We start from the raw sequence: 20,560 nt of genomic DNA, 5'->3' as shown, positions 1-20,560 counted from the left end.
TGGAAAACATACAACCAGAAGAAAAAATAAGAAAATTTAACCAGTCATAAAAGGCCCACAAAGTGAAGACTCTTTGGGCTTATGTATTTTTTTTTTTTTAAGGCAACACAAAGGATAGACATGGGGAAAAAACTTCTTTTCCATCTCTGTATCATACCTTGGTGTTTTGTGTCCTACACCTCCCGTGAACATCAGTCTCTACTCTCCTTCTAAATCTTTAATTTCACTCTCTAGGGTGAAGCCTTTCCTATAATCACCATCTCCACTTCCCTCCTCCCCTGCCCAGACAATACTCACAACACACACCTTATGACTTAGTACTCACTGGAACTCTACCATTTAATGGTCACTGTTTCAAAACGGTCTTCTCCTCTGCAGGGAGCAGGATGCCCCACAGGTGGGCTGCCCTCTGAGCCCTGCTGCTTTCCACTCCTATGCTCATACATGCCAGCATTCACTCATTCAACTGTTCAATCAATTACCACCACAAAGATTTATTAAGTAACTACACTATGGGGCAGCCCGGGTGGCTGAGCGGTTTAGCGCCGACTTCAGCCCAGGGCATGATCCTGGAGACCCAGGATCAAATCCCAATGTCGGGCTCCCTGCATGGAGCCCGCTTCTCCCTCTGCCTGTGTCTCTGCCTCTGTGTGTGTGTGTGTGTGTCTTTCATGAATAAATAAATAAAATCTTAAAAACAAAAAAAAGTAACTATACTATGTTAAGCATGATCTAAAAGTCAAGAAAGGTCTAGCCATACCTGACTGCTTCCTACTACGGGTAAAAAGTCATCCTTTCTAAATATTTGCTCACAGAACTCCCTTCGCCTGGAATGCCGGTCTCTTCTGGTGAGCCTGACAAAATCCTTCTTAGTAATTCAGCGCAACATTTTGTGTCTGCCATGTACTGTACACATTATGTTAAATGCTGAAGATACAATAAAAACACGGACTGAAGCAAAGTTTCTCAAAAAAAGAAAAAAGGAAAAGAAACAACAACACAAGAGCTATAGCAGTGAAGACAGGAATAACTAGGACTGTGTGACAAGTTCTATGATATGTAAACAGGATGATTTGGGAGCAGCAGGCAGAAATGCTTAGCTTGGCCTACATGTGAGTTAAACTTGGTCAATGCAACTTCTAACTTCTGTAATAACAATTCCCTCGCTTTTCCATATAGTTTTACCACATATGCATACACATTCATACTATACAGTTCTTTTGGTCTAAACTTGGTACAAATGTACCATACCATATATTCTCTTCTGCAATTTGCTTATTCCATACAATATGATAGTTCCTACAAGGTCTGATAAATAGTATTTCTAATATCATTCAGTAATAATTTCATTATGATTTCTTCTTTGGTCTAGGAGTTATTTAGAATTGTGCTTTTTAAGTTCTAGTAATATAGGAGTTCTTTTTGTTATTGGTTTCTAGTGTAATTACATGGACAGTGAATGAAATCTACATGTTAGTCTTTGAAATCTGTTAAGATTTCCTTTATGACCTAGTGCAGATCAATTCTTTTTTTTTTTTTTAATTTTTATTTATGATAGTCACAGAGAGAGAGAGAGAGAGAGAGAGGCAGAGACACAGGCAGAGGGAGAAGCAGGCTCCATGCACCGGGAGCCTGACGTGGGATTCAATCCTGGGTCTCCAGGATCGCGCCCTGGGCCAAAGGCAGGCGCCAAACCGCTGCACCACTCAGGGATCCCTCAATTCTTTTCTTAACATCTCCACCTCTGGTTCAAAAATTCTGTGTTGATAAATGTAGTGTTTATCTAAATGGCCATTAGATCAAGTTTCATAATCATAATATTCAAATCTTCTCTATCTTTGCAGATTTTGTCACTGTGCTCCATCAAAAGAGGCACACTCACTATGGCAGTGGAATGTCCGTTTCCCCCAGAGTTCTAGTAGTGATTGTTTCCAAGCTCTATTATTAGGTATATACTAATTTAGAATTATTATATATCCCTGGTAAACTAACCTTTTAATCAACCGGTAAGTAATTAGGTCTATTAATACTGTCTCTTTAGAGGATATCTGTCTGATATTAATAAACCAACTCCAGCTTTGTTTTATCTACTATTTGCTTTTCCATCCCTTGACTTTCAACTTTGACTTTCTGTACCTTGATGCTTTTTAGATGTTTCTCCTTTAAAAGGCATACAGTTGTATTTTGCCTCCCCACCCGCAGTCTGACAAGCTTTGCCCTCTAAATATAGAGTTCTGTCGGTTTCCACATATGATTATGGGTAATATTCTAGATTCATTTCTACTATCATATTTCATGCTTTCATATTCTAGTAGTCTCTTTCCCTCTTTTCATGCCTTCTTTTGGGTTGAATATGCCCATCTCATTCAGTGATGTTCCTTCCACTAGATTTTGAAATGATACACTCCAATTATATTTTGTTAGGGGTTAACCCAAAGCTTTAAAATGCTAATGTAACTTAACAAGTCTAAACAATATTTTTACCTACTTCCCAAATAAGGATCAGAACTTCGAATGTTTTCGCTTCAATCACACCCTTCCCAATTTATTAGGTATGACTACAGAAAACACTTCAACCTTGACTTGTTCTAACCTTACAAACTAGACATTGTTAATGTTTTAGATCATCAACTTTTTAAAAAAGTTTCATCTACAACTATTATTTTTGTTGTTGGCCATTCATTTCTGCATCTCAAATCTTCTTTTGAGGTTATTTTCCTTCTTCCTGAATACTCTCTTTTTAAGATCAGAGGCTATTTATTTTCTGCATTGTCCCCTCTGTGTGGATTTATCTGTTTTTTTCATGATAAAATTAAGGTTATTCATTTTTGGCCAGAATATCACAGAAGTGATACTGTATCCTTTTCAGTGCATCACATCAGGAAGTGATATCAGATGTCAGAACATCTCCTGACAAGCACTATTTTGATTACTTGGCTATGGTAGTGTAATCTCCTGTCTCTTAATCTCTTCCATGTGTTCCATCTCATCTTTCTTTTCCACTCTGCATTTCTTCAGCCCTATCTCCCCATTCACGATTTCTTTCTTCAAATGTACCTATTTTGTTGTTATAACCCAGGTATTGTTTTTCTAATTTTAACATCACATTTCTAGATTTTTTTTCAAAATGTCTGGATCATTTCTGATAGTCTTTCATTCCTTTGTCATTCTTCAATTCCCTTTTATTTCACATATTTATTTTACACCTTGTATCTGCTGATTCAAATATCTGGAGTCTTCAATGTCTGATTCTGTAGTTTTTTATTTCCTCTAACTCCTGTTCATGGTGGCTTGTTTCTTAGTGTGACTAATGATTCTGGGGAAGTGAGGGGATGTTGGCTCATGTTCACTTGGAACTGGATCTGCAGCAGTTTTTCAGTATGGATGTTCACAGTGCTTTCCTCTGAGAAGAGTATGCATTTGTGTCTGCCAGGAGGCTAGCAGTACCAACACAGAGCCACTTAAACTAAATTTTTGGTTTAGTTTTTTGAGGAGGCACAACAGTAGCATAAATCCAGGCTCAAATCTGTATGAATTAAGGCTTATGATGATGAATTCTCAGGGAGACTTTTCCTTATTTCCACCCTACTCAAAGCTAATACTAAGACAGGTACTTACCAACACTATCCCTATGTGGTATGACAACCTACTTTTTCCCCCTTCCTTCTTTTTAGCAACTGAGAATGTGATTCTTTGGAAGTTCCAGCTTTATTTGGGTTTGGGAAAGGGGGATAGAGCTCAGTTGTGACTTCCTACCTTGTCTAGGCCAAGAGGATCAGGAAATGTCTCCAGGACAAGTACCTCTTCCAACACTAGCCTATCAAATGATTCATGTTATCATTATATTTCTGGCCTCTGAGAAGTCCTTACTTTGTCTTCAATTCAGTCATTATATAAGAGCTTTGATTTGTTTTTTAATTCAGCATTTTTTTGGCATATGAAACTGCAAAGAGTTTCTCCATATCTCTAGCCAAAAACCCTATCATGTTGCCAAAAACAGAAGTCCTGAAGGTTTCTTGGGCAATGGCAGGAAAAAACCACTTTATGGTATAGTAGAGAAGGCTGAGCTTTCAATGATAATTTTTTAGAGACCTTGGTTAAATTTCCAGTTCTTTAACTATAAAATAGGACTAATAAGCATAGAATCAATCCTAATGAGTAGTAAGAAGAGAGTTTCCTACCAATTCACATTTGTCCAGTTTAGCCATTCTCTGCTACCCAGAATTACTATTTTTATAGACCACCCAGAGTGGGCCAGCTCTTTGAATCTCGTGCCAGAAATAGCTAGATGCCGTCTTTACTATCCACACAACATCAATAAGGTCAGAAAAATTAACCCTTTTAAGTCTGCCTGGTTTATTTTATTTTTTCTGTGTGATGACTATCCAATAACCTAAAACTTTTCAAACCAGTCAGTGTTGCTGCACAAAACCCCTTACTTTAGATGTAAGATGTATTTACATTTCATCACCACAAGTGCCTTCAGCAAATGTTTCTTAAGGCATACCTATATGCAGCAAACTTGCATGTTAAATATTTTTTCACTTGGACTCACACCAATATATGCACAGAAGTTCGATTCTACATTGAACATCTGAAACAACACTGACAACTTTATTATGGTAATGTGATCTGTTATGAAAGAGTTTTCGTTTCCTAAATTTAAAATGCTTTGGAAATCTCTCATTAAAATGTCTATTTGTCTGACCAGACTTAGTTTTGCAGTACTTGAGAAAAGTTCAGTTAGAACTCATAATTGTTTTTTTCTGCACCAATTAAAACATAATAATGCTTGCTTAAGCTTTATAGATATATAGGGCCATGGGTGTGGAAGTTATTCAATAAATACATTCCAGGTGGTATTAATAAAGTCCAACTGGGGAGTTTCTGCTCTTCTGGCAGATTCCCAGCCCTGAGAAGCTTCTCAGTCTTGCAGTGAAGAGGCTGCAAAGGATGGGGTTAGTAGACAATGCTTCTGAATAACACACGATGGAACATCTCCATTGCCAAACAGTGTTTCAGGAATAGGTTGCAATCTTTCAGACCATTGTTGCTCTCTCAGCTTGGATATTTCACTATTTGTGCCAAGTTTTGTCCAGAAGAAATAGTTCCTGGTTTTTTAGGAGTTTCATAGCCAATTTTTTTTTTAATCTCCTCCTTGGTGTCTGGAGATATTCCAACCCGTTAAGATACTTTGATATTTATTAACTCCTCACAGCTCTTCATTGCCTTTCTTCAATCAAGCCTGTTACCATGTTTTTTAAAATTTGCACACTTCCTAAATTTCCCACTACCTCTTGGCTTTCTGTTTCTCAAGCCTTCACAAAGAGACAGATACAGATCTCTTCTGGCTGTTCCTCAGGACCTTCAAGTATTTAAGCTTCCTCCCACTCTTCATTTTGTTTGTACTGTCCATCTAATTTTTTGGACACAAAACTTTCATGATGAAACAGGACCATCATCTCTGTCTTGCAAAATGAATCTGCTCAAAGAAATGAGATCCGTCCCCACACAACCCCTCCACTCTCAGTAGCTATAAGGATCATTAAGTCATTGAAAAATTTTTGTCTCCCCACACACACAAATCTCTATTTACTCATGAGGGCTTTCACAAGAGTATATCCCATCCTGACTTCCTACTGCATAACCCCATCTTCTTTACTATTTATCAAATGTTACTGCATAAAGCCTCTGAGACTGCCATTATCAGAGTTAAATGAAAAAATCATTTTAATATGAAGAATATCAGTAAAATGTCAACAGGTAGTAAAGAAAATTTTTTTAATAATTTTTAATAATTTAAATGCTTGCTCCAGGTGTATCTTCTACATATTCTATGTAACACGTCTAATATAAACTTTCAAAAATAGGTCAACTCAGAAATATGATCTCTTTCCACCAAATCATTTTAGTAAAAAGTAGATGGTTGAAAAAAAAAAAAAAAAAAAGGTAGATGGTTGTCTGGGGCTCCGTGATGGGAAATCAAATGCTCTGCAGAGCTGTGCTAATACTAAATGATAACAAAAGTTGAATACAAGATCTACATTTTCTTTTTAGAAACTATGTAGAAATAAAATGGGAATGACCTAGCTTGACCATCAAACATGTGAAAAAGGTATGGGGATTTTGGTTAATAATACATTTCTTCGAAACAGTGACCACAATCAGGCTACATGAAAAGAGCTCTTAGGAAGTAAGGATTTCACTACAGTCTACACAGATTACCATCAACCTGCTCATTGCCAAATTCAATGTTCTCATATCAAGTTTCTGCCTTTCACTCTTGGTTTCAGAAAACCAATTTCTTCTGTCTCTCCCTAACCCTACTCACTCAAAGTTTCTTTTCCTGAGTCTGTTATGCTGGTTTCCCCAGATTCTCATTATTCTTCTTCCTCTACATGTTCTCCTTGGATAATCCACCTACTCCACTACCATCCTTCTATCATGGTAATTCCCAATGTCTAGTCAGTATCACAAATTTCCAATACTAATAAAAACCATTATCCTCCATCATAAAACGATTTATCTTCCTTCTTCCTACCTTAATAACAACATTGCCATTCAGTCCCTCAAGATAGAAATTTGGAATTTATCTTTAACTTCTCTCTTTTCTTCCATATGTCCCACTCTGTACCAGTCATCAAACCCCAGAGAGACAGCCTGTCCTTCCCATCACCATAGTCCAAGTCCAGATTCCCATGTATCACCTTAAATAGATCAACAGCCCAGTGCTGTCTCTGCCAAGAGCATCTGCTCGGTCAATTCTTGCTACCAACCTCAGTCACCTTCCTAACATCAAAACTGATTATGTTACCCTCTGCCTAAAAACCCAGGGGTACTTCATTATTTATGAGGCTCTTCAGTATCTGGCCCCTACTGCATACCTATAGCCCCATGTTCCTCATACACGTTTCCACATGTACAAGATACACTGAATTTTTCACTTTTTCCTTAAAACATCAAGTCATTTCCTAATTGTGCCTTTTAACTGCTGGTCCCTCTGCCTGGCATCTCTTTCCATACTTTCCAGCTGGCAAACTGCTATCACACTTCAAGAGTGAGCTTCCTCTCTATGGGGATTTCCCTTACCACCCTCATTCAACAAAAATGTTTTGAGCATCTATCAACATGACACGAACATTTTCAAGGAAGCCTATACTCATTTATATTCTTTTAGTGCTTTGTTCATACTGCTATTATTACATTCATCACATTATACTCAAGTTATCCTTTGACTTGTCTGTCTTCTCAGGTGGACCATGAGATCTTTAAAGGTATGGCTCTAGTCTAATTACTCTTTGATTTCCCAACACCTAGGACTCTGATTTCATTCATGTATCAAATGTGCCACAGTCAGAGGGAGTTTGAAAAAGGGTCTCTAGGGCCCCTTTGAATTCTAGTATTCTATGACTCTAACCTAAAAGCAGTGTTTCTTAAGTTGTGATGAGCTGGAAATCTGTAGCAAAATCAAGGAGAACAATTTAGATTCTTGATTCCCATTCCAAACCAACTAAATCAAAAACTGATAATTACTCCTCTAGCTGCTTACTTTCTCGCTAGGGAGGAAACCATTCAAGTGTCTTATAATCAGTCACTGAAGCTCAAGCATCACAGTATTGAGGTAGGTAGGTAATAGTATTAAAAAGGTTTAACCATCTTAAAGGAAAGGAACTGAAGTATAGAGGTTAAGTAACTTGCCTAAGACACCAAAGTGACCAAATGGAGGAGCCAGCATTTGAACTCGAGCAGTCTGATTTCAAAGCCCACCACTGATATGTTAGATAACTGAAACACAGGTTTCTTCATTAAAAAACACCAATATTCTGCCAGAAAGAGGTAAAGAACAAGGAAGAGGAACCAATCTTTCTTCTCCCCTCTTCTTACCAAAATATTGTCTCTGAGAAAAACAGATTTGTTCTGTTTTTAAGCTAGATGATCTAGATCATCTAGCTTACAACTAGAGCTAAAAATAATGAGAATTAAAATTTAACACGAGTTAAACACGAGTACCCAAACAAATGGCTATCTGCTTACCTCACGGGTCCATAGTTGAGCACTATAAATGCCAATACTACCATCACACAGATAGCTCTTCGCTTCGGATTAGGAACTTTAAGCCTTTGGTTCTAAAAGAAATAACCATGTTAAATACAGTTAAACGACATTATCAATCTCACAAAAAGCAACATCTAAGATAAGTACTTTCCTCTTCACCAATTATATGAATAATTAAAAAAAAAAAACCTCAAGAGTGAGGAAATAGTACTTTTCACAAGACTAGAGCAGAGCCTTGGAGGTTCCCTGCTGCAGCAGAGAGACAGAAGGGCAGACACAGGAGAGGATATACATAAGGGCTACTCCCTTGCAGCCTCTTCTGCACCCAAAAGGAAAGAATTCAACAACAACATTTTTATGGGTCTTCAAAGAATGTTAAAAATACATCTGTAGTTTTATTTCCCTATCTCTTAAATCTCTTAATGTGTTCAGGGCAAGACAGAACAGTGGAAGGAGCCCCAAACATTAGGCATAGGCATCCCTTTGGTTCAGGACAGCATTGCTGGGGGAAATCCTGAAGACAGCAGGTTTCATGAAAAGAGCTGAGAAGACTGTCCTTATCAGGACATCCTTGGCAACAAAATGCAAAATGCATAATAGTGGTCAGGGGGACAGAGACAAGACTTTAAAGTGTTTTTTTGTGTGTTTTCTTTTCTTTCTTTCTTTCTTTCTTTCTTTCTTTTTTTTTTTTTTTTTTGAGAGAGAGAGAGAAGGGGGGGAGAGAGGGAGGGAGGGAGGGAGAGAGAAAGAGACTGAGGGGAGAGGCAGAGGGAGCTAATCTCAACCAGACTTCCTGCTACAGCGTGAAGCCGGACTCAGGCTCAATCGCAGGATCCTGAGATCATGACCTGGGTGGAAATCAAGTCAAATACTCAACAGACTGAGCTACCCAAGTGACCCTGTATTTTCTTTTTTAAAAGGAAAGACCTGCAAAACTATTTAGGGTCCTCACCATGATTCATTTTAGTCAAAAAAGAAAATGCTACCCAGGGAACACAATTTTAGAATGCAAATGGAGAGGTGCAACTCAAAGCTCCTCTTTCCACTGCTTTACCCTGAGTGCAAATGCCTTAGGGCTATTGAGCTCTTTTTTCTAGTACTATTGTTTTATACAATTTCCAATTGGTTTCTCAGGTAAAAAGAATACTTGAACCCATCTCATCAGGCTGCAGCACTAGCCCTAACCTCTGACACAACTTCATCCAGCTGCCTCTTCAGTGATCCATTCTCTTTCTTCAGCTTCTCATTCTCCGAAAGCGCAGCCTTTAATCTGGCCTCTAAACCAAGCATATATTCTTTCTTCTTCTTGCGGGACTGACAAGCAGATTCTCGATTTTTTATCATACGTTGCTGTCTTCTTAGCACAGCAATCTAGGAAAAGTTAAAACAAATCAGAAACATTTTGATTTTAGAATCAGATCAGAATATACTGATTTTTACCATTATTTTTTTGAAAGATTTTATTTTTTTAATTTTTATTTATTTATAATAGTCACACAGAGAGAGAGAGAGAGAGAGAGAGAGAGAGAGAGAGAGAGAGGCAGAGACACAGGCAGAGGGAGAAGCAGGCTCCATGCACCGGGAGCCTGACGTGGGATTCGATCCCGGGTCTTCAGGATCACACCCTGGGCCAAAGGCAGGCGCCAAACCGCTGCACCACCCAGGGATCCCTTTTTACCATTATTATTTTTTTTTCTTTTTACCATTATTTTTAAACAAAACTGTTCAAAACATAGGTTACTAGTTGTTTTAGAACAGATTTTTAAAAATAGTACTCAAATTAAGCAAACTGAAAGCAAATGATTAAATATGGCCTTCTAAAACCTAAATGTTAAGTGATTTCTTCTGGTGTTTTCTAAGCCTTACTTACTATCTTCCAATTTTCCCTTTAGACACTCCCTCAGGGAAGGAAAAAAGACTCTCAAAAAGTGCCCTTACATTACATATATATATGCATCCATACACCCTGACTCTATGTCTCAGACCCTGAATTGACTATTTTCCAGAACCATGTATCCACTATTTATAAGGCCATTTCTACTTACAAAGTTACCAATACAAATTCAGTATATACAAACTGAACTCATCATCTCCCTCTACCTAGATTTGTTTATCCTATCTATCTCCCATCAGTGGTAAATAACTCTCCAGGTATCCAGGAAGGAGACACCAATAACTTATTTTTCCTTCATTCTCCACACTATTCCCTCTCTCAACCTCTGATTCGCTCGCTAAATATGCACTGAGGATATGCTAATGACCAAACTTCTTCCAGGGAGAGTGTGTCTCAGTTATTCCAATCTATTCCTGCTGTCACCCTCCCCAGGTAGGCACTCAGGAACTCAACCCAACTACTGCAATAATCTCCTAAATATTTTCAATTGCCTCCAAACTCTTCCTATCTACTATTTGTAAGATAACTCACCTGGAGGAAGAGGAGAATTGTTTATCTTGCTACTCTATTGTAAAAACAAGCTACTTATACTTCCTCGCTGGCCACCTTTGCTTTCAAAGCCTTCCATAACACGACCACCTCTCTAAGTTCTGCCCTAACCCAACAATGATTCAATCCAAACCTAGACTGTTATCATTTAAGGCTATCCACGATCACACATGCCTAAGTCATTCCTTTAGTCACACCATTTACTCCAATTTAGAATGCCGTCTCCTCCACTAACTTAATTCTACAGACCCTCTACACTCTGATTATGCTAAACCATCTTCCCTGAATGTCTTGTGCCCTTATAATTTGGGAAATACACCTCAACACTCTGATGGTCTCAACCGTTTCATGACTATTAACTCTCTCACTCGACCTAGGTATTATACCATGGAAGCCAAAATCATGTGAATACTACATTTTTGTTTCCTACCCTCAAGACCTACCATAATCAAAACTGAGTGAAACTATTTTTGTCATTTTTTTCTAATGAAGTTATGGAACCTATCTGCTATAGCATTAGTCTATTTGAGGCAGAGAGTAAGGTAGCAAAATAATAATATTAAGTTGATTATTATAAGTACACATATGACTGAATTATTCACTTTATATGTTTTTATAAAATAAACATTCCACGCAGTGGTGTTCAATAATTCTTACTGAGACCAGGAAATAGAATTAAATCATTTAATACTGATCTCTTTTAGTATAACAATACAATTCCAACCCTATTCTACATTTCCTCAAAATGGCCAAAGCCCATTTCTCTGCAGCAAATACTATCAACAAACTTTCAATCAGAACCTAGAAGGGAGGAAAAAAACCACATGAGATGTCAAAAGAGGGTGTTTTTCTTTTTTTCCTTTAACTGAAATTTCATAAAAATGCTAACTTACAGAACCATCATCTGTAAAATTTCCTTATGGAATAACTATCCCACTCTTCAATAAGACGATATGCATGCATTCAGCCGTGGCAAAACCCTGATGGATGGATTATTCACCACGTCAAACTATTCCGGACAACGCCACTTTGTTCAATCTACTGTTACTCTTAGTGTTCTTCCTGGTTACTGAGAATGTCAATGTCCATAATTAATACTTAATACCAGAGTGCTGAAGTATAAGGAACACTGAACAAGCATAGGAAAGAGAAGGTTCCCAGATGGAAGAGTTTATACTAAAGTTAGATAAAAGGCAATCTTACTTTAAAGGCTAATTAATCTATGGAATTTAGAGAGGCTTACAGATGGAATACCATTTAATAAATTTCAAACAAGGATTAGGAATTTCTATAAACAATAAAAGCACCTGCATATTATAAAGCATTAAAGTTTCCAAGGCTGTCAATGCACATGCCTCATGCTAAAACAATGAAAACCACCTGTGGCCATCCACTTCTTCCCATGGAAAAAGATACAATAGTTCTGAAAATAAATACTCAATACTACCAATAAACACAAAGGATAGAAAGTAAAAACAAATGAAACCCCCAGGAATCACCAAACACAAGAGTTTCAACTTTATACATCTCAGCAAGCTATCTTCGGCTATCTGAATATATAATACTTAAGTTATTCCATATTTCCTAGACCAAAAAATTATGATTTTCAGACTACATACCCACATCTATACACACACACACACACCAGTTGTGTTTGTCGTTTGGTGGGGGGTATATTTCACAAGAAAAAAAATTACACTGTAATTACTATTCTGTAAACTGATTTTTGCAGTGTATTATCATCATCTTCCGACACACAATGAGAATGGCAACATAGTATTTCAATTATTTTGATGTTCTATATTTAATCTCTTCTTGCATTATAGTTTTCAAGACTCTTTAAAATAAGCCTCATCATTTGATTCACTGTTAGAGAGTAGAAATGCCACAGCTAGAACTTAGGTAAGTTGACTCTAAGCCCAGCACACCACAGCACCACACTGTTTTTAATACCAAATGGGAAGTCCTGGATCTCAGCGTGGAACTCTAACCTCCGTGAACTCTGTGCTTACTTTCATTATGCACCTGTTTGAAAAGAAAGGTTTATGGAAATGCTTATATCTGGAAACTTAATCTCCTCCTCTCACAGTATGATAACATAAAATCAATACCCTGGCTCATTAATCAATTGACACATCTCCCTTATGGGTATCAAGACGATTTAACATGACTAAAATGAGTGAAATGCTGGTCAGTTCCTGCTTCTGATCATCCTGCCTTTAGACAAGTCTCCCATTAAGCATTGTGCCTTGGAAAAAGAAAAAAGAAACACTTCACAACTGTAAAATACTCTCACTTTAGTGCCACTACACTATAATATGGTGTTGCATTATTAAACAAACATTTGACTACAAAAAAGACTGTATAAAAGAAGAACTTTTACAAATGAATAAGTACTTTTTGAAGGCTCAACCAATTTGAGTCAAAATTCCAAGTCTATTTGCATTTTGTTTTTTACTTTTTAAAAGTTATCGATCACTAAACACTAATATTATGTTCTTTTAATAAATAAAATAACTATTTAAATCCTTGAGTCTGTGATGTTGCTAAGAAATGAGCTTCAAAGTGCTATATGACTAATCAAATGATATTAAAATAGGATATTTTAATGCTAAGAAATACATTCCAACATCTCACACAAACTCCAGCCAGATCAAGTACTGATAACTATGGATGAATCAATGGCTTACTACATACATGTCATCTTCTGAGTTTGAATTCTTTTGCTGAATCTCTCCCTCTAAACTGACATATAAAACAGAAACTGTCATTGATTAACCTCTTTATCATATCAGACAAACCAATAATTGTATAATTTCCATTATATATATTTTCCATTATATAAATAATCTTTATCTATTTGAAACTGATTTAAAAGCCAAAGTAAATTTTCTTACATATTTCTAATTTATATAACATATATTATTGTATATCTTAGTAAATAATTTATAAATACATTCTAAAAAATGCATATAACTAAAATCATTAGCAAATTTAATTAGTCGCAACCTTATTTTAAATATTCAAATAAATTAAGTATCTCAGTTTGATTTCTCTTAGGAATCTTTTTTTTAATACTTTATTTATTTATTCATGAGAGACAGAGAAAGAGAGACAGAGACATAGGCAGAGGGAGAAGCAGGCTTACTGCGGGGAACTCGATGTGGCACTCGATTCCAGGACTCCGGGATCATGACCTGAGCCAAAGGCAGACACCCAACCACTGTGCCACCCAGGTGCCCTTCTCTTAGGAATCTTAAGAATACTCCCTTTGTGGGGGCACCTGGCTGGCTCCATCAGTAGAACATGCAATTCTTGATTTCAGAGTTGTGAGTTTGAGCCTCATGTTGGGTATAGAAATTACTTAAAAACTAAAAAAAGCATTAAAAAAAAAGGATACTCCCTTTTTTTCAGAAAATTGTTTAAAGCAGAAAAGGGGAAAATTTCCAATTCTACTCTTCTCAACTCTCATGACAGAAGGCCAAAATTTTATTTTACTCTATTAAGTTGTGTGTTTGTTATCCCCAGTTCCTGGTCATCAAAATTTAAATAAATAAGCTTCATTACTGGCATCCTGAGCCATTTCATTGGCTGAGTCAAGGAAAAAAATCTTCACCCTGCCAAGTGTTGTATTTTTTTTTTTTTTTTTAGTGAAGAATGCTTTGGATATATGTAGTATGCGTTCCCCAAGTGAGAAAGGATAATAGACAAATCCCTGCTAGACTGTAGGTGCAGGGGGCTCTACCCAATCTCATTCTGAGTGAAGAGAAAGAACTGGTAGAGGGACAAAGGCAGGCGTATCCCCCAGGGCAGCCCTGGTAGCGCAGCGGTTTAGCACAGCCTGCAGCCCAGGGTGTGATCCTGGAGACCTGGGATTGAGTCCCACGTCAGGCTCCCTGCATGGAGCCTGCTTCTCCCTCTGCCTGTGTCTCTGCCTCTCTCTCTCTTTCTGTGTCTCTCATGAATAAATAAATAAAATCTTTAAAAAAAAAAAAAGAAAAAAAAAGGAGTATCCACCAGATGCTCTTAGGATAGCCACACTGTGGGGCACAGTTTTCCAAAGAATGTTGAAAGTCCTATGTACGGGGATCATCAAAGCTTCCTTAGAGCAGTCTCCTGTGCCTTCATTACTGATCCCTAGAAATATTTGGTGTAGCTACATACAAGTAATTAGGAGCTCCTGGGTGGCTCAGGTGGTTAAGCATCTGACTTTTGATCTCAGCTCAGATCTCGATCTCAGGGTAGTAAGTTCAAGCCCCACAGGGGAAAAAAAAAAGGAATAGCAATTTAAGTCATTAGATGACAATATAACACTGGAAGTTGGGTCTCATTAATTCTTATTCCAGCACTGCAATGAATTAACTGAAAAATCCTGGAAGAAACATTTCTTCTCCCAGGGCCTATTTACACAGAAATACTAACAGGGAGTTAAATACTAACAGGGAGAACAGTGTTTTTGAAACTAGTATAACCCAATATCAATAGTATGATAAATTTAGTGGATCACAAGGGCCTTTAAAAAATTGACAAGAAAGCACAGGATAGAATAAAAGAAAACAGAACTTTCTATGTAATACTGTTTCACTAGACTGTGTGTAAGAAAGATGTAAAACACATTTCTTAGTGTGGATTGTGGGCAAAAACTTGAGATTCATCCCCTTCATCCTCTGAAGGTCTCATTCAGCCCAAAACCAAAATGGTTCCAGTACTGATGCTAAATACTGAATTGTCTGTCACATATCACAGTAATTACTGCGTCACAAGATACAGATGAGAGTAATTATGCTGTAAATTTTATTTGAGATCACCAAACTATTCATATAAGGTCAGCCGTTATACTTTGTCTCTCAAGACTTTAAACCACTTGCTTAAATTTTTAAATTTTTATTTATTTATTTGACAGAGAAAGAGCACACACAGGAAGAGAAGCAGGCAGGCAGAGAGGGAGAAGCAGGCTCCCCACTGAGCAGGAAGCCCAATGTGGGGCCAATCCCAGAACCCCAGGATCATGACCTGAGCCAAAGGCAGATGCTTAACCCACTGAGCCATCCAGGTACCCCTGAAAATTTTTTAAAATTATGAGAATACATTTGTAGAGGGAGAGAAAAGGGAAAAGAAGCAAGTTATAAGAGGTAGGTAATTTGAAGTTGGCACTGCATCAGGGCTGCCTTGAAAGTAAAGCCCCATTAATAGAGCAGAGGGGTGAGTGACAGCAGAACTGCACCAAGACAAGGCCTAGACCTGAATCCTAACTCAACTGGAGCAGGTCAAATGACTGAGGTGAGGATTACACAACTCATGGATGTGAGGTTCTCTGTTAGCAATAATATACCACATACATGTGTCAGTAAAAAGAGATACGTGCTGCTATGAATAAATTGAGTGAGGAGGCAAAAATTCTTAACTCCATCACCAATCGCAGCTGCTCCAATAAACTGTGCAACTAAAGCAATACTGAAAATATGTGCCTGCATTCCAGTTCCTATTTTCACATTTTAAATTTTAAAAGTGACTTAAAAAACAAAAACAGACAAAATCTGAACATTACAGTTAATCACTGTAGAAACAGAAAAATAGCCTAACAATAAAAAGCTAGTTCACACTCCTCCAAGAACCGTCATTCTGCTCTTAATCCATAGGTATCATGGCTCTCATTCACCTCAATGGACCATCAGGAGATTCAAAGTTAGGATCTGTGAGTCATGCACTTAGACAAGTGTGGCACACACCACTTAATCAAGATTAGCCATCTCAGCAATATGGCCTTGACTAAAACACCTAACCAACTGATTCCTTTCATGGTGAAATGGGAATGATTATCACCCACTTTATAAAGATTTTGTGAGACTCAAACAGAACTACATTAAAAATAAATCATTTACAATCCAATTTGAACGTGAAGTACTTATTAAAACTATACTAGAGGCCACTTCGGTAGCTCAGTCAGCGAAGTGGCCAGCTCTTGATTTCAGCTCAGGTCATGATCTCAGGGTCCTGGGATGGAGCCCTATATTGAGCCTTGCATTAGGCCCCACACCAGGCTCTGCACTCAGCAGGATGTCTGCTTAAGGATTCTCTCTCTCTCCCTCTGACCCTTCCCTTGCTCACGTGCATGCATGCTCACTCTCTTTCTCTAATGAAGAAATAAATCTATTATGACTAGAAAAGAGATGAATTCTTCTAAAGCATCAAAAAGACAAACACTGAGGAAATGTTCCAGATTAAAAGAAGCTAAAGAGACAAGTCAACCAAATGCAGTATCTGGCCCTAGACTGGGCCCTGTATTGAAACGGAAAAAATTCAATAAAGGGTATTTATTACTAGGTCAACTAACAAAACTGTAATACTGACAGCAGATTAAAGTATTTTACAAATGAAATTTACAAAAAAAAATAAAATAAAAAAATAAAAAAACAAATGAAATTTACAAAGTTGATGACTTTACTGTGGGTATGTAGAATATCCTTATTCTGAAAAAATACACACTGAAATATTAGTGGTAAAGAACTATAAGGCATGTAACTTATTCTACAATAGTTTGGGGAAAAAAAACAGAGTGTGTAGATGGACAGATAGCCAGAAAGAAAGAACTAATAAAACAAAAGGGGTAAAATGTTAATAGGTGAACGGGTAAAGGTACATGGGCATTCTCTGGAGGATTTTTGTTTCTGCAACTTTTAAATATTTGACATTATTATCAAATACAAAGTCTAATACACATGTGTACACACACACAGATCCGCAGGACTGCAATGCACATACAATGCTGGGGATTTACAAGAAAGAAATACAGATACTTTTCTTTAGAATTCATAATAGCAAGGTGGATGAGCCACAGAAAATTTTAACCATAATACTTTTAACCCTTGAATATCATTCTTTAACCAGTCAAAACTTCTATTAATAATTAATATTCTTTCACATATTTTAAAACAGTAATCTTTCAGAGGCATACCCCTTCAAGAATATATAGCCATTGATACTTTAACTGAAAAATTTGCCATTCTCTTTTGTGAATTATCTATTCACATATTTTTGTCCATTTGATTGTTGGATTAACTTGCATTTTTCTCACTGACTTGTAAATAGTCTCCATATTAAAAAGGGTTTCAAAAAGACTATGAAAACTTAGGGGATCCCTGGGTGGCGCAGCGGTTTGGCGCCTGCCTTTGGCCCAGGGCGCGATCCTGGAGACCCGGGATCGAATCCCACGTCGGGCTCCCGGTGCATGGAGCCTGCTTCTCCCTCTGCCTGTGTCTCTGCCCCTCTCTCTCTCTCTCTCTCTGTGTGTGATTATCATAAATAAATAAAAATTAAAAAAAAAGACTATGAAAACTTATACCTGAATGTTCAAAGTAATATTATTCATAATAGCCGAAGAGTGGCTGTTATGAAGCCATCCAAATCTCCATTAACTGATAAATGGATAATCCAAAATGCCATCTAGTTAAACAACGGAAAATTATTTGGCCACAAAAAATAATAGTACTGATCCATGTTATGATATTAATGGACCTTGAAAAACATTATGCTAAGTAAAAAAGAAGTCATACACAAAAGGCCACACTATGTATAATTCTACTGATGTGAAAATCCAGAATAGGCAATTTCATACAAAAAGAAAGCAGATTAGTGGTTGCCAGGGGCTGGGGAAAAGATCGGAATAGGAATGACTGATAAATGGGTACAAAGCTTCTTTTTAGGGTGATGTGAACATTCTGGAATTAGCAGTAATGGCAGCAAAACTCTGTAAATATACTGAAAACCACTAAATTTTACACTTTATAAGGGTGAACTCTACGTATGTGAATTGTATCTCAACAAGTTATTACAAAAAAACAAAACAAAAAATTACATAGGAAGCTATTGACTTGTTCTCCAGACAAATGCACATACCCAGTATTATAAACAATTATGCAAGGGTTGCTGTGAGAAGGGGAAGTGTTTGTGGAGACACTGTCCATGGACTCCTCTGAGAAGCCCTGTGACTGGCACTCTCATACAAAGTGGAGGATTAATCAGAACTACCCCAAAGGCAGGCCATTTGACAGTATCTATCAACACCAAAAAACTACCTACCTCTGACTTATGTCAATTCTAGGAATTTCTCCTACAGATAAACTTGCATATAAACAAAATTAAACAAGTACCAAGTTATTCCCCACGGAAGAATGCTTACAAAGAAAACAACTGCAAAAATCTGAATTAATTATGACACTCCTATGAAACAGACTGCCATGCAGCTATTGAAGGAATAAGAAAAATTTTTACGTACTGATATGGACAGTTCCCTAAGATACACTAAATGAGAAAACCAAGGTGCAGGACAGTGTGGACATACTTATCACCATTTCTATAAAACAGGCAAATGGGTAAAACCATAAATATTAATCTACTAAGGAATCATCTTGGAAAAGATGCGCAAAAATCGAGGGACAATGAATGCTTCTGGGCAGGGGAACCAAGAGGCTACAAAGCATGTGAAGTATGGAGAGACTGTCCCCAGGGACAGGCTGCAGGAAGGGAAATCAGAGAGAAGGGAATTAAGTGTTAATTATTTATCAAGATAGAAACCAGCATCCCTTTAAAAATAATTATTTATTAATCTTATCAAGATGCCAAACTGGAAAACGCAGAACAAAGAACGCTCCAGTTGCCAGGGCGTAAATCTAACCTCATGCAATACAACCCGGAGGGGCAAATAAAACCTTCTTCTGTTCACTTCCCTTTCCAAAGCTACTATAACCACAAATGAAATCACTTGCCAAAGTCCTTATTCAAGATAAATTCTTAGAAGCCCCTAATCTCCATCTAAAGAGAAACTACAAGTATTTTAACAAAGCATGTTTTTCTTTGATTTGCAGAATCCCTGGTAGCAGCAAAGTCAGAAAAGCAATCAGCACGGAACTAATATTTTACTAAAATCTGGATAGCTTTTCAAGTCTCCAAATCCTTCCTGTTGAATTTGTTCTGATGGATTCCTCTAGTTTAAAGCTTAAAGAAGTATCATGATGTCAACGTCTTTGTTGTTAAAGAATTTAGTCACTAAAAAGTATCTATTCATTATTTATCTTCTTAGATCTCAGCTGACCACATCACTTAAGGGTGGATATTCAGCTCACACTTGGACCTAACAGAAGACCTATTCTTAGGTGCTACACATAAAGCAAGCAGCTTAAGTGTCATTAGAAATAATGCTTTTTTTCCCTGAAAGAGAACCACAGGCATTCTCCATTTTTCTAAGAGTTTCTCTGCATTGCTTTGCACTGTAAACGAATTTTTTTAGATGCATATTTTTCTTGAAAGATATTTCTCTAGGAGTCTCTTGGGAATCCTGCTACTATACATTTTCCTGGGCGTGCCAAGAATACAAGACCCTGACCACTCTTTACCTAGGGCCCTTTCTCAGGGCTGTGTTCCCAGAAAAAAACCTTGAAATATGAGGTAATGTCTTCCTCTGGACGAGGAAACTTGCTCACCGCTTGCTGTAAAAGTGCTAGACTCCCAAAGCTCAGCATTCCTGCACTGCCATAAAGGAACACTGTGTGCACAGCATCTGTCTGGGGCCCATATCACATCACCTCCATGCTCACACTACTAACAATACCTGAAATCTTGAGCCTTACTGGATATATAACACTGTCTCCAGAGAAAAGAAATGACAAAGTTCCAGTTCGGTATGCCAGAGGAATCCCCTTCACACCATTTCTGATACCTGCAGGCAGGTGGAAAGGGATCCGCCTAGCACCCAGCTTCTCATGATGGCTTTACTGACCAGGGCAGGGACCAGGATGGGAGGGATGAAGGTCATTAAGAATTAGAAAGAATAAAAAAAACAAAAAACAAAAAACAAAAAACAAAAAAAAGAATTAGAAAGAATGAGGGGATCCCTGGGTGGCGCAGTGGTTTGCCGCCTGCCTTTGGCCCTGGGCGTGATCCTGGAGTCCCGGGATCGAATTCCACGTCGGGCTCCCGGTGCATGGAGCCTGCTTCTGTCTCTGCCTCTCTCTCTCTCTCTCTCTCTCTCTCTCTGTCTCTGTGTGTGTGTGACTATCATAAATA

The 20,560-nt window shown here is 37.6% G+C and overlaps 1 protein-coding gene and 1 long non-coding RNA gene across 7 annotated transcripts in view; one reads left to right on the top strand and one right to left on the bottom strand.

Moving 5' to 3' along the window:
- ATF6 (activating transcription factor 6) overlaps window positions 1–20,560 on the bottom strand; it is a 197,576-nt gene that overhangs the window by 138,043 nt on the left and 38,973 nt on the right. For all 6 annotated transcript variants that reach the window (XR_012025692.1, XM_072814358.1, XM_072814357.1 and 3 more), the window contains 2 exons: window positions 9,241–9,426; window positions 8,035–8,126 (listed from right to left, as the gene is read on the bottom strand). Coding sequence is in view for 5 of the 6 variants with exons in the window: in XM_072814358.1 (XP_072670459.1) it covers window positions 8,035–8,126; window positions 9,241–9,426 (278 nt within the window). In the remaining variant the exon portion in view is untranslated. The remainder of the gene's footprint in view (window positions 1–8,034; window positions 8,127–9,240; window positions 9,427–20,560) is intronic.
- On the top strand, window positions 1,967–20,122 carry LOC140626630 (uncharacterized). Its single transcript, XR_012025693.1, has 3 exons — window positions 1,967–2,006; window positions 15,402–15,551; window positions 19,363–20,122. It is a non-coding gene; the product is annotated as an uncharacterized lncRNA (long non-coding RNA).

The sequence above is a fragment of the Canis lupus genome, chromosome 38 (assembly GCF_048164855.1).
Source record: "Canis lupus baileyi chromosome 38, mCanLup2.hap1, whole genome shotgun sequence".
Classification (NCBI taxonomy): Eukaryota; Metazoa; Chordata; class Mammalia; order Carnivora; family Canidae; genus Canis; species Canis lupus.
This window is presented reverse-complemented; position numbering and strand designations above follow the sequence as displayed.